Source organism: Canis lupus, chromosome 23, assembly GCF_011100685.1.
Source record: "Canis lupus familiaris isolate Mischka breed German Shepherd chromosome 23, alternate assembly UU_Cfam_GSD_1.0, whole genome shotgun sequence".
In the NCBI taxonomy this organism is placed as follows: Eukaryota; Metazoa; Chordata; class Mammalia; order Carnivora; family Canidae; genus Canis; species Canis lupus.
The window spans coordinates 26,009,649-26,024,131 of NC_049244.1; the positions used below are offsets into that span (position 1 = coordinate 26,009,649).

At 35.3% G+C, this 14,483-nt stretch overlaps 1 protein-coding gene and 1 long non-coding RNA gene across 10 annotated transcripts in view; one reads left to right on the top strand and one right to left on the bottom strand.

Annotated features, from left to right (window-relative positions):
- TBC1D5 (TBC1 domain family member 5) overlaps positions 1 to 14,483 on the top strand; it is a 542,853-nt gene that overhangs the window by 283,064 nt on the left and 245,306 nt on the right. For all 8 annotated transcript variants that reach the window (XM_038570747.1, XM_038570749.1, XM_038570748.1 and 5 more), the window contains one exon: positions 13,298 to 13,406. In XM_038570747.1, the coding sequence (XP_038426675.1) occupies positions 13,298 to 13,406 (109 nt within the window). The remainder of the gene's footprint in view (positions 1 to 13,297; positions 13,407 to 14,483) is intronic.
- LOC102152924 overlaps positions 1 to 14,483 on the bottom strand; it is a 123,420-nt gene that overhangs the window by 6,012 nt on the left and 102,925 nt on the right. For both annotated transcript variants that reach the window (XR_005376986.1, XR_005376987.1), the window contains 2 exons: positions 13,461 to 13,878; positions 7,578 to 7,644 (listed from right to left, as the gene is read on the bottom strand). This is a non-coding gene — a long non-coding RNA (uncharacterized LOC102152924). The remainder of the gene's footprint in view (positions 1 to 7,577; positions 7,645 to 13,460; positions 13,879 to 14,483) is intronic.

Sequence of the window (14,483 nt, forward strand, 5' to 3'; positions counted from 1 at the left end):
GAGCCAGAGAGCTCTCTGAGGCACTAGTTGCATTGCCCACCCCCAAATACTCATCACATCTGGGTGTTGGGGTTTAACATACGAATTGAATTGAGGGAGTTAGGAGGACATTCATTTCATAGCATATACTAAAGATATACTACATAGCATATACTACATAGCATATACTAAAGATAATAGAGACTAACCTAAATTTCCATCCTGCTCTTCCACCACCCAGTCCTTTGAAGGTCCTGAGCCCTTGCCATTTTATTCTCCCAGGGTAGCATAGCTTATTAGTAGATGAGAAAAGCTTTTTGGGATTCCTAAAGCATTGCTTTTCTCACTTTTTGTTGCCTGTGTTTTGTTGAGACTATATGTAACTATATCATATAAACTCTATAAGTTTTTAAGAATAAATACATGATTCAGGGAAACAATTTGGAAAAAACAGAGAAAAAAGGATGACTAAAGATTATATCTTAGCCCTACCACTTACTGACTTTGTGACCTTAGGCAAGATAATTAACCTCTCTGATTCCTAATTACCTTATTTGTAAAATTGGAATGTTAACAGCTCGGGCAGCCCGGGTGGCTCAGCGGTTTAGTGCTGCCTTCAGCCCAGGGCCTGATCCTGGAGACCCTGGATGGAGTCCCACGTGGGGCTCCCTGCATGGAGCCTGCTTCTCCCTCTGCCTGTGTCTCTGCGCCCCTCTCTCTCTCTCTTTCTCTCTTTCTCTGTATTTCTCATGACTAAATAAATAAAATTTTTAAAGGAATATTAACAGCTCCTATATTGTAGAGTTGTAGGGAGCATACCTACAAATGTATAGAACACTTGGCCTAGTCATCTAACACATATTAAATAACAAATACTAGTTTCTACACCTTTCTCTTCTCTCTTTTCTGAGATTTCCTTTAAGTTTTAACCAACTTTTTCATCAATTAGAATTGTCCTTTGTCTCAGAAAAGTATTTTTAAAATTCTGTGCAGTTCTAAAGTGGCAGTAAATGAGTATTTAAGGATTGGATCTACAGTTATTTTTAAAAGATCAAATCTATAAATATCTACAGTTATCTATAGATTGTATAGGAAGAATATTTATAAAATCCATGCTTATTTAACCTGACAGTCTTATTATCAAACTTTCTTCTCATTTTCATATTTGTTGAAATAGCACCACAACCTTTATAGTTAAATGATAATTTCAGAGAGCACAAAATATGTAACCTTTGCATTTTCCAGAAACCAAAACCAAAATAATACCTTTTATTCATATCTCCATAATGAAGCTATATTTGAGAGAAGGAGACAAAAACCACACTTGAATGTATCTTCTTGAAGTAACTTTATTATTTTTTTATGATAGTAGAACTGGTCAGTAGGTTATGTTTTTCTGTAATATACAACTGTCTGAACTAATTATTGATCATTTAAGCCTCCGAAAATGTTACCTTCCATTTAACTAATTAACTGGCTTGTTTGCATTTACAGCCTTACATTAACATAACCTAAACTGACTTGAGTATACATGTTAGTTTGAATTCCTTTGCTTCAGAAGCCCCTTCAAGCCCTTTTTATTATCTGTAGCCAAGCTCTAGGGGAAAAATTTTTTTCGTATTTGTTTATTTACATAGTCAGCTGCAAGCTCCAGTCATCCAAGGCTGTGTAAATATTTATCTTTGAAAAGACAGGCATACATTTGAAATATGAGAATAAGCTGCTCTGAGTCAGTCATCACTGAGAGTCCCTTCCCCTGGACATACTTCTGTTTTCCCCTGGTGCTCCCAGTTGAAATGTACCCCTGTCAGCCCCATGAGTCACTATTTGTAGTATACATTAGCATGCTGGACTTTTTAAGTATGATAGTGAAACAGACAAAGTCAATTAACTATTTGGTCAATAATGTTGAAGAGTATTACTGGATCTGTAATTTGAGAAAATAATATAAGAAGTATAGTTTAAAAGTGGAAAATTATAAATCTTCTTAAACATTTTACAGATCTCTTATTTATTTACTTTGTCGTTATATAGTTAGCTCTACATAAGACTTAATTATTGATTTTTGATTTGACGAACAATTTATAAGCCTCAAAGGTACACTTTGAAGCTGGAATTTTCACAGAATATTTTAATAGAGATTGATACTCAGTATTTGTCTATTTTCTCTATCAAAATTACCTTGCATTCTGAGGGAAAGCTGGCAGTGGTTAGTAACCCTATTTTTCATTTTTTTCTAGAGCTTCCATTAGTGTTTTTCTCATATTTGTTTATATATATTTGGTTCAAGAAAGCTAACAAATCTTCAGTCATTCTGCAAATCTTTATTGTACACTATAGGCAAGCCAGTACGCTAAACCTCCAAGATCCAAAGAGGAATAAAACACACCTCACTTATCAACTAGGAGGAGGGACAGACATGGAAGCAACTAATGTGGATGATGACCAATGTTATAATGGGGACATTTTACTAAGAACTAGAGGAGTACCAGATGGGGTAATTAAAATTGAGGGATGAGAGAAGTGTTGGTTACAGGGAAGATATATCTACTGGACACCGTAGAGGGGATAGGACTTTTCTATGAGGTAAACAACATGAATAAAGGTAGTCTTAATTTTCTGTTAACAATGAGTTCTTTTGGGGCAGGGGGCGGGGGCGGAACACTGTTAGAATGGTTAGATTCAATTGACCTTATGTTTGTTAGTGACAAAATTATGCCCCTAATTATAAAAGACAACTAAAGTGGACCTTACAATAGGAGTATTTACATATATCTGTTGTTGAGTATTATACATATATGTGTTGACATTGCTATTACATTGAACTAGTATTTTGGTAGTATTTACAGATTTAGGTTTTAGTATATCATAGGTGTTTGATATATTTAAATACATGAGCAAAAAATTTAGCGTGGAGTTGAAAATGAGAATCTTTAAATCACAAAATTATATGAAATAGTTGATAATGATACAATTGAGAATGAATATTATGTGCTTAGAAATAGGGAAAAAATCAATAAAGCAGCTATGGAATAAAAAATAGCCTGCTAATGAGAGAATATTTGAAATTTAAAAGAAGTCCTAGTATCATCTGAACATATGGACATAGTTTTCATTTCATGATTATAGATGCAATGTTCTGAGATAGATATAGTAGTTTAGCTGGTTGACATATTTCAAGGATTTTCAAAAATTGAATTTCAAGCTATTTGTTCAGATTAGAAAAGTAATTCAGATGACAAGCCCAAGTCTCTGAACCCATTTGAAGCAAAAACAGGATAGTTGAACATTCTTAACTCTCATTCCAGTTTTTTAATGTGCTTCTAGATCTTAAAGTTATCTTGAGCAACAGAGCTCTACTGTCATTGAACCAGGCACAGACTTCTTGTTATGTAGATTTTGTTCAGTGTACAGTAAGAGTTTGTAATTACATTTGTTTGCTTGCCCCTTCCCCACCTGACCATGTGGCCAAACCCAGAGCCTCCTTCTCTCTTTTAATATTCTGATTATGTGTAGGTTGAACATGAGTATTTTTTTCCTACTTGAGAGATCAAGTAGAAGGTTGAGGAAGTGGAATAAATAAAGCCATGGTTTTATTGGCTTTTTTTTTTTTTTTTAACTGTTCCCATCCCTGTTTTTCTCACTATCACCTGGACTGTTGATGGGCCCTAGGGAAGGGCAGCCCATTTTCCTACCTTTCCTGCTATGTCTAGGTACCATTCCTAATCATAATATTTTTTAAAAGCTCTGGAGAAAAAATGAGAGTTTTTCTTGTGCTAATTTTCAATTTAATAGTAGTGTTCCATGTGACAGCTTTATGGAAACATCTCTTTGGTTCATGTAAGGATATCTGTGGACATACAGTTAAAGATTTTGTGGCATCCGTTTGGATATATCTGAATTATTGAGCATATGGTTAACAATAGAAAAAAGTAACAAAAGGCCCTTTATAAAGTCAGGACTAGATTTGGGTTCTCTTGAAATAGATGAATTTTCAGAAAACATAAAATTTCATCATTGGAGAATACTTCTGCCTAAGACAGGACTTTTATGAAACATATTTTTAATCTGGACAAGGAAGTTCATCTTCCACTGTGATGCAGAACAACTATTTTTTAAAAATCAGTAATAAAAATATTCCCACTGGTGTTCTATCCTACATAGGAAACAGTACAGACTCAAATTAGGTGTCCATACCCTGATTTCTTCACTTTAGTGTCTTCTCTCAACCCTTTATCCCCCACCCACTATATTCAGTATTCAGAAGAAGGGATTTTTCCTTTTTTTTCTTTGAGATAAGATAGATAGTTAAGGAAAGACGCCAAAGAGGATACACATGCATTCTCCCCTATGACACCTGCCAACAGTAGCATATAGCTTCATTATGATACATGTACATTGTGGTTTTGACCCTCTCCCTGTAGGGAGAAGGCTGCCATGACAATTCCAACATATGGGGCCAAACCCCACCTCCCAGGACCACCCACCCCCTCCACTGGTAGGAGGAATCCCTTAGATGATTGGAAGCAGCCTCAGTCAGATACCACCCTAGCTGTGACCCATAACCTATGCAAGCATGAAGAGGAAAGAGAAAAGATGATCTGACTCCCTGAAACATTTGCCACCCCTGGGCCTGCCCCCTCTCCCACCTTGAGAAGATGCTTTTGCTTTAACTGCTAGTAAATGCTTGCTTAAGAGTTTGGCTCTGAATTCTGTCTTGGCTGATCCCCCAAGGCCTAAGGCCAGAGAATGGGATTCGCTGCTGACCTTTGGATACAAAAGTGACATATCCGTTATTTATAGGTCAAATTTCTAATAACTTCAACCATTTAGAATATAACCAGAAACTTAGAAATAGGAGGAAAATATTAGAACAGGCAGAATGTTTGTTTATTAAGGTATGTTTAGGCATGGGAGAGCCCTGCAAGTCCTTATTCTCAGTCTTCACATTTTTTAAAAATTAAAAATGATAGTGCTAATTTATGATGTTGAAATAGGCTAGAATATATGACAGCTTAAAGTCTAGTTTGTTGTCTTTATTTTAAAAAAGACACACTGAGCAAGCGACAGGGGTGTAGATTTAGGATTTTGAAAAGCTAATGTATAATCATTATACAAATTGGTAGCCGATAGCCGGATAATGATAGTCATGAGAAAGATGCCACTAAAAACAGAATGGAAAACTCTAAAAGCAAAGCAGTGTGGAGTTATTTTATTTTATTTTATTATTTTTTTTTAAAGATTTTATTTATTCATGAGAGACACAGAGAGAGGGAAGCAGAGACACAGGCAGAGGGAGAAGCAGGCTCCATGCAGGGAGCCCGACGTGGGACTCAATCCCGGGTCTCCAGGATCATGCCCTGGGTGGAAGGCAGATGCTAAACCGCTCAGCCACCCAGGCGTCCCAAGTATGGAGTTATTTAATGCAGGGCCAAAAGCTATACATTTTCCAAATGTATACCACATCTGGACAAAAATTTCTTTCAGGCTTAGAAATACTATGATACTCTCAACATTTTTGTGTTGCAAAAAAAAAAAAAAATCACTTATGTGGCATACATTGATCTTTCATTATGTTGGATATATGGGGTATTCAAGCATGGGATTTTTTATAGTAGTGAGTTTTTTTCTTTTAAATTATATATAAGTGAGATTTTCTGGTGGCCCTTGGATGAGATTTCCTTACCTTTTCAGAGGCCTGTGTGAAATTATTTTCTTAGGTACATTAATCCAAACAAATTATAAAGTACATAATGTCCATATTGACTTAAAATTGGTTTATCACATGACTCATTTTCAGTTAACATTTTCATATCCTGGATCTTTGAGCCAGTCTAATATTGGGGTCATATTAGGCTCATGATTCAAATCTTGGGTCTGGTTCTTGCCAGCATTGATTATTTTTGGCAACTTACAGATCCATCACTTCATCACTAAAGATTTACTTCCCTGACTTTTATTTGTATGTATAAGAAAAGGGAGGTGAGAGGAAGCAAGGGGCAGAGGGTGGTGATAGAGACAGAGAAACATATAGACAAGGAAGGACAAGCAGATAGAGACCAAAAAGAAAAAAATATCTATCACATTTATATCTGATCTTATTAGCACCATTCATTTAGAATTGTCTACTGTGTTACCTCTCTTATGGAACCGTCTTGATTTTTTGACTAGCTACATTGTTTAACTTTTAAAGTGTGTCTGTCTTCTTTCCCCAGTAACACTATATGTGATACAGATCATGTGTATATTTATATCTCTTGAAACTTTTTATAGTTGTTACTTTAAAAATCAAATGTATCTATGAATAGTTTATTATCCTAAAACACTTTTGAGTTTTGATGTTCAATATAGAAACATTTAGTTGGCATGAGTCCATTTAAGTTTAGATTTAAATTAATTAAAATATGTAGTTATTTGCACTAGCCATATTTCAACAGCTTAGTAGCTACATGTGATTGATTGCTATATTGGACAGATATAGAATATTACTATTATCTCCGTTCTATTGGATATTGCTTATCTACAAATTAACAAATGCTGGATTCAGTTATACTCCATTCAGATCTTTTAAAGAGAAAGTATTATTTGAAGCATACATGTATTTCCATGTGTGTAATACCCTATAAGTCAACCCGGTCTTTTTTTTTTTTTTTTTAAGATATTTAATGGGGTTGTTTTTTGTTTTAAAGATTTTATTTATTCATGAGAGACAGAGAGAGAGAGAGAGAGAGAGAGAGAGAGGCAAAGACAGGCAGAGGGAGAAGCAGGCCCCATGCAGGGAGCCCAACGTAGGACTCGATCCCGGGTCTCCAGGGTCACACCCTGAGCCCAAGGCAAGCTCCAAGCCGCTGAGCCACCTAGGGACCCCCCATCAACCCAGTCTTGAAAAACATGGTTTATGAAATAAGATTGACTTTTAATGAAGACAACAGAGTTTGCTAAATAAATGTCTGTCTCTAGATTACTGGAGAATAATTTGTTCTCAATTCTGTAAGCATTTGCTTCATAGTACTGTTTACATTGTAGACGGTGGCAAATTCTGTATCACATGGAAAGTTAGATATCAAGTGCATGCTAGTTTCACAAATAGCAAGGTGAATGTGGTGCAGTGGGGATGTGAAGAAGGTGGGGGAGGTCTTCAGGAAGGTTTACAAAGCATTAATTATATAAGAAATATCAGTTAACTAAGGAATATAAAACACATTCGTTTTAGATGACTTCATAGAGACAGTTTGGTACAGGATCCTTTTCTCCCTTCGTTTCTAAATGCTGAACCCTTGATTAGTAGTATAATGACCTTTATTGTATACTTAACTTTTTATAACCTTGTGATACAGCTCTTAAAAATTTCTTTTCTAAGGGTATGTTTATTGACTTTACCTATTTAATATGACCTTTGAATTTAGAAGCTCTTAAACATTATATTTTGAAGAGAATGATATATTTTTTTAAAAAAAATATTATCTGACAGTCCAAAACTGTTGCTAACTCAGTTCTTTGTGTCCTTGTGGATATTGAGGTGAGAGTTCAAAATTTCTCAGTTCAGAGTTCAATCCAAACCCAAATCAAAACATTATCATAAATTAATTTTAACAAACCTCCACACAGTGAACTATTTGTTGCCTTTGTTTCAATGGAGCCTCATCACGTGAGAATACATTTCACCTAGACATAAGAGAGAAATCCATTTGAAGCTTGTGAGTAATTGTGCATTCTGTTTTTATATTTATTTATATATGTATAAGTGATGTGCCCTGATGTTTCGTTATGGAGGAAAAAAGCTTTAAATAAAAGTAAGTTTTTAAAAATTCCTGATACAGGAAGCAGAAAAGCCAGTACAGTTTCTAATTGCCTTTTAGAGTCTCTGAGTTCCCTCATTACCTGTGATTTAAGCTAAAAATGAGGTAATTATAGATAACATCAGTGTTTATCTGGTTGATCTTGGCACCTGCAGTCCTAATGTTGTAGCTTACCCATATCTGGTGCGCCACACTTTACAGTCTGATGCTGACATACCTAATTTACACTTCTCATATTTCCATTGATTTTTAAGTTAGATGTTCCTTGTTCTATTTGAATAGTATTTTTAAAATCATTCCTTTAAGATGACATTAAAATATATACTCTCTTAGTTGGAATATTAGATTTATGGTACAGTCCTTTCATTAGTAGAAATTTTTCACTAATATATTTCTATACAAATTTAAAATTTATTCTGTCTTTTTACCTATATATTTGGTAAAGCAGTTATAGTTATTAATATGGCAATTTCTTTCAGATTTTGGTATGCACTTCAGGTTCATAAAATTGTATAAACATTTTTACATCAGATTTAGTTTTCTTGTGCTTTTTCACTTTGAAATATTCTGTGTGTCTAACTCTGATCTTATTTTGCATAAAGATCACCTTTGTTTGGCTCTGGCCTTTAATGCTCCTATTTCTAGTCAAATCTCAAAAAACAAGATGATCAAAGGCTAGTTGACCTTGTAAACTACAGGACCATCTCTGCAGAGCTCCTTGACCACATCTCCCTCTATGATCTCCCTTCCCTGTGACCTGTTGAACTTCCCCCTGGTGACTGTCCCATTCCTTCAGCAGTTTATCAGTGAGCACCAGAGTAGCATCTCTTAACCAAGTATTGGAGTTCTTGAGTCCTAGATTTTATGTGGTCTCTGAACTATTTTCAGTCATTGTAGTTGTTTGGGTTTCTTTAGTTAGTCCCATAAAGACATTGCTGCCTTCCCAGGTAGTGCTTGAAAATGGGGTTAGAAACCATCATATAAAATATACAGTATAAAATTATTTTCTCTAGCGTGTCATCATTTATGACAATTTAGAAATTTTCAGTCCAGAATTGCCACATAATCAAGTAATTTATGCATTATTTAGGTTACAAAAGTATTTAAACAATTACATTTAGAAGGTGCTAACTAGTTTTATACTAATTTTATGTGTGTATCTTAGGAAAATACTACATTAAAATATATAATTAGAAATAGAGAGCTCCTAATGATCATCAGCTATATTTATTCACTACATACTCTAGTTGATTGCCATGTCAAAAAAAAAAAAAATACAAAAAACATTGCCAAGGATTTGCTTACCTAAATAGGTGTTCTTTGGCAGAGGAGCGAAGGGGGGGAGGGGAGGAGATCTCAATTGCTGCTGCAAAAGTTGATTTCATGTTCTGAGAAATGACTGCAACACTCATGGCCTACATTGAAATTTTTTGTCACAGTGTTCTTCTTTGAGGAGCATATGGTAGCTTCAGAATCCTTTTTGACACAGTGCTTCCAAGGCAGCCACTACCAGTCCATTAACAGTAGTCCGTTAACATTAATGTTAATGTCCATTAACATTAGCTAGAGAAATAAACCAGTTTCTCTGCCTTTCCCTGCGTAGATGCTGGTTGTTTTTAGGGACCCAGTGCCTGCAAGGCATAGTGATTGCCACTAGATGGAACTAGTGCTTTGGCCTTAAAGCCCAAGTATGTCTAATCTGTTCCATTTGAGGCCTTTATACACCTAAATACCCCACGTTGTTTTTAACCACTCATAGCAGCTGTTGAGTTAGTTTCTCAGTCCAACTGGTGAAAACTTATCTCTGTACCCTTGTACTTGATGTTCAAAAACTAGAAATCTCAGGAAGAAAATAAAAGGTCATATTCTTGTCTCGCCTTGTTGCCAGAGACCATTTTTGTCCTTTGATGTCTGTAGTATTATATTTCCCTTTTAGTGTTGCTTCCATGTTATTCCAGGAAGATACTTTACCTAATTCTCTTTTTTTTCCTTACTCAATTTTTCTGAGTCTTAGTTTCCTCATTGGTAGAGAGGGATTAAGAATACACATCCAGGAGAGTTGTTGTAAAGATTAAAAGTGATTTACTTAAAATATTATATTTTTAAATATATATGGATTTTTTTTGGAATTTTAATAGCATCATTGCCAGGTTTGGGCTATTACAGGCATACTGTATGCTTTTTTAAAAATATAAGACAAAGTTTAGGAACTACTTTTCCTTTATTTTTGTTAACTGAAAAATTCCACCACTGACTTGTCAATAACAGTATTCTTTGCCCATGTCTTGATCTGAATTCAGGAGTAGTTCACCATTCATATTTATGATTGTAAAAACCTTTTATTTTGGTTTGGCTCCCCTCAAAGAGCTAAATTATTCAACATTTTGTCCTCAATGGACTGTTTAAGCTCTGCAGCCCAGCTCTTGCAGTAGGTAGCCTTTGAGTACCTGCAGTGCTGCTAATATTTTCTATACTCAGTTTTAATTTTTAGGTATAAAACTTGTTCTGCTTTCTCTGCACTGCCAAGAGTACTTTGCCTTCACCAGAATATTAATGGTTTACAGATCCATCTACCTCTTTAACTTCATGCTTTCTCTAATCTGAGTGCTAAGCATATAGTAGGAACTGTCACTTGTGTTTACTCTATATCACTGTTTACTAATGAAACACAATGCCATAGAAGAACAAGACAATGAATTATCTTGTGGCCTTCGTATTCCTCTGTTGTTAGGTTTCTTCATCAGTTTGAGGCTTTAAGCCTTAATTGGAACTCTAAGTACACTGAATAAATTGAGATGATTGTGAATTCCAAAGATAATGTTTCCATTTCACATGCCCCAGTCTCCTGTTCTGTCTACCGACACTGTAATCAAGGCCCAGGGTCTTATTTAAGCTAACAAATAATTATCCTTCATTACATAAGTAGTATGTAACTTGACCTTAAAAGGCTGTGTAACTTGACAAGATGGCAATGAATCTAGCCACCAGCTGTGTCTACCTTTATACTGTCCTGGTACCTGAGAATAGAAGCTGATTTTGGAAGAGACTGGGGGAGTCCTTGCCTCACACTTCCCTCTCTATCTGGAACGTTTTGGTGGTTTTGGGCCATGGAACTGCATTGTCTTGCACAAATTTTGATTCCCTTTGGGTTCAGAATCTATTTAAAATATGCACTTTTTGCTTGCAGACCACAGGCTATTTAGACATACTTAACATTTTCTGAGATGTACTCATTGCTTATCTTATCTTTGAGTACAGCTAAAACTGGATAAAAACAAAACCTGAATATGAGACATGGATGATATATGTAAGATTGTTGGGAAATAGATAATGTATTTAAAATACTATAGGTATTACAAATGGACTAATGTGATTTAAAAAACAAGATTTCAGTAAAGATTTCTTTGAACTCGAAGCAGCAAAGAATTAAGCATGAAAACAATGGAAAGATCATCAGGAGAAAATAAATGTTAGATTTAAATTAATATACAAATTAAAAAGCTTCACTGTGTTGAAAATCAAGATATTGTGTTAAAAAGTATATGTGTGTGGCAAACAAAGATGTGAAAATTTTTAATGTATAAAAAACTCTTTTGAGCGACTAATAAGCCACACTAAGATAAGAGCAATATTGTAGTTATTATTAACAATAATACTAATTTTTTAAAAATGTTATGATATTCTAGATATGCTTCTGAGGATTTGCATGTATTTTAATCCTTATAATAATTCTTTGAGGTAGATACTATTATTTCATTTTACAGGTGAGGAAACAGAGGCACAGGGACATTAAGTAACTTGCCCAGTGAGTAGGTAGTAAATTGTGTGTTTCTGTGAAAATGAAAGTGTGGTTCTGTGTCCATTCTCTTAACCATTATCCTATGGTGCTTAAAATAGGCAAAGGACAAGAAAGGAAATTTTTATTAAGAACTAAAATGACTCAAAAAGATGAAAAATTTTCACTTTCACTAATAACACAAATGCAAATTAACATAAAAGTGAAGTGAAGTATTATTTTCTCTTAAAAATGGAGTGTTGAGTGAGAAATTTTCACGGACTGGTGGTAGGAATGTATTTCTTCAGTATGGAGCTGGAGTGCTTGTCTCATTTGACATACTTAGCCACTAGCCTCTCCTGGCAGAAGGCTTGGGGATCAATGCTACAAGGCTGAGCTGGAAGTTCTCCTGCTTGTGGAAGTCAGGAATGTGCCATTGCCTTGGTCACCCTTCTGGAAAACTCTGGAGAAGGTATCCCACAGTCAGGTTTTTGTTTTGTTTTGTTTTAAGATTTCATTTATTTATAAGAGACACAGAGAGAGCGAGAAGCAGGCTCCATGCAGGGAGCCTGATGGTGGGACTCGATCCCGGGACTCCAGAATCACAGTCAGGTTTTTAAACTGTAAATATGCAGTTGGTTGCGTTACTGGCTCTAAGATAACATAGTGTGCAACGCTGTCTTTTCTCAAAATGAGTAGGGTTTGGCCAGTGACAACTGCATGTATGTATAGGAGGATGGTTTGTTTTAAAGGCTTTCTTTTGAGGAAGTCCCTCTGAAGAAGATTGCCAGGGTTTCAGCTTTGATAATAAGTTTTACATGATAAGTTTTTTGTGGCATTATGAAATCTGAGAGAAATTTCATGAAGCTGCGCTCAATAGCCTCAACTGTTGACAAATGATTCTTGATGTTTAGTTTGGTACAAGATGCAGGGAATATAGGTCTCCTTCCTTTATTCAAACTCAGTAAATGGTTTGGGACAATTAATTTCCAATTGTTTCCCAGTAGAGCAGATTTACTTGTATATTAATGAGGCACAGGTGTTAGGCCCCTGGTGTCTGCGTGCCTGGGAGGCATATTTCAGTTGTTTATCTACTCAGCCATAGGTACTGCAAGGTACTCAAGCTTGCCTTTAACAGTTTTTACAGTGAGGCTTTTTAATTTTTTGATGTTTTTTTCAAATTTGCCTGCACCTGTTAAAATTTTAAAACTGATCATGTAGAAAGAAGTTGCAGAGATTTCAATAGTAAATAGCACTAAAAGTTAAAGAAAGTAGTCTATTATATTCAACTCTGCAGCCTGACACTAAAGAGAAATGGGTTCATTTAAACAGATATTTCATGTGAGAAGTTAATATAATTAATGGTATCCTTTTTTGTTATGTATTTTTGGAGCGGGCATGTCTTTGTCAATGGCTAAAGCAGTCATATATTTATATTAATATTCATATTTTTTCTTGTTTCACTGAACTGCGCTACCAGCATTTTAGAGGAGATGGAATAGCCTCCTTAGACATTATGAATTTCAGTAGCTGGCATAATTATAGCGATCTACATATTCATTAAATCTACAGAAGAACTGTGTCCAAAAAGACAGCCATGCGTTCAGAAACAGTACACAACTAAATATATACGTTTTAAAAGTTGCATTTCTTAGACTTATTTAAAATTAATTTCCTGTAGCATTCCTCTCCAAGCAGAGAATTTTAACAAAAGGATCCCTATGCTTTGGTTTCTTGCATATAGGAAAGAATGGGAAGAACTATTTGTAAACAACAATTACTTGGCAACAATAAGGCAGAAGGGGATTAATGGGCAGCTGAGAAGCAGCAGGTTCCGCAGCATTTGCTGGAAGGTAAGAAGAAAATATTTATTTACAGTTTGTGGTTGCAGTATATCAACACATTACCTGATGCCCTGGGAGATTACCCATGCAGGGGATCACTGAATTTTCCAGGAGACTTGACTCTCGATTTTTTGGCCATCCAAGTTTATCTTTCATAGGACATTTACTAATAAGGTTGAACCACCTTAGTCCCGAATAACTGGTGATGGTAAAAGAGTTATTTGAAATAACTGTTCTTTCATCTCATTTGATGGAGCAGAATTCAAAGCAACACCTTTGAATATGTTCCCCAGAAGCTTCTGCAGAAATCCTTGAAGCCAGGCAGGAGCAGAGGGGGATTTACTTCCAGCTTCCCACTGTATCAAGTGCAGCCATTTAGTACCCCCCCCCCCACCCCTTTGCCTCAGAAACAGCAGATGGAAAAGATTTCTCTCTCTCTCTCTCTCTCTCTCTCTCTCTCTCTCTCTTTTCCACTGGAAACCTAAAGTGAAGGACAGCAGGAAAGAGAAATGGAAAAAAATTAGGTCAATCTCTTAAGAGAAAGAGCCATTGATTACCAAAACTAGTAATAATCTGCAGTTATCTTTTGTAATTGCCTGGCAATATTGTCCCTTTTTGTTCTCTCAAAATGAATTAATTGAGGTTTAGATTTATTTCTGAAATGACTTCTATTGAAAGTTTTTTAGGTTTTATCTGCATAAATTGAACATAAAGAGTCTGTGCAAGTAAAGACAGTAAGAAACGCATGATGTATTAGACAGTTTTAGATTTAATAATTTAGAGTTAATAATTAAAATACATTTTTCTTCTGTTAGATGCAGGCAGCAAAGACAGGAGACCTGCTGCTAGAATATTTGTATACAAATATTCATGCCCCACCCCCCATTCCTTGTTGTTTAACTTTTAGTATCCTTCGTTTGCTAAAAATAAACTCAAATCCAGATTTATTTTATTGTCGTATTAAACTAAATTAAATCAAATTTGTCTTTCTAAAAATGCTTGTTATTTTCATAAGCCAATTGCCAGTTGTAAATTACATTTCTGCCATAAAAGAAATAACTTCACATCTGAAACCCTGCCCTCAGG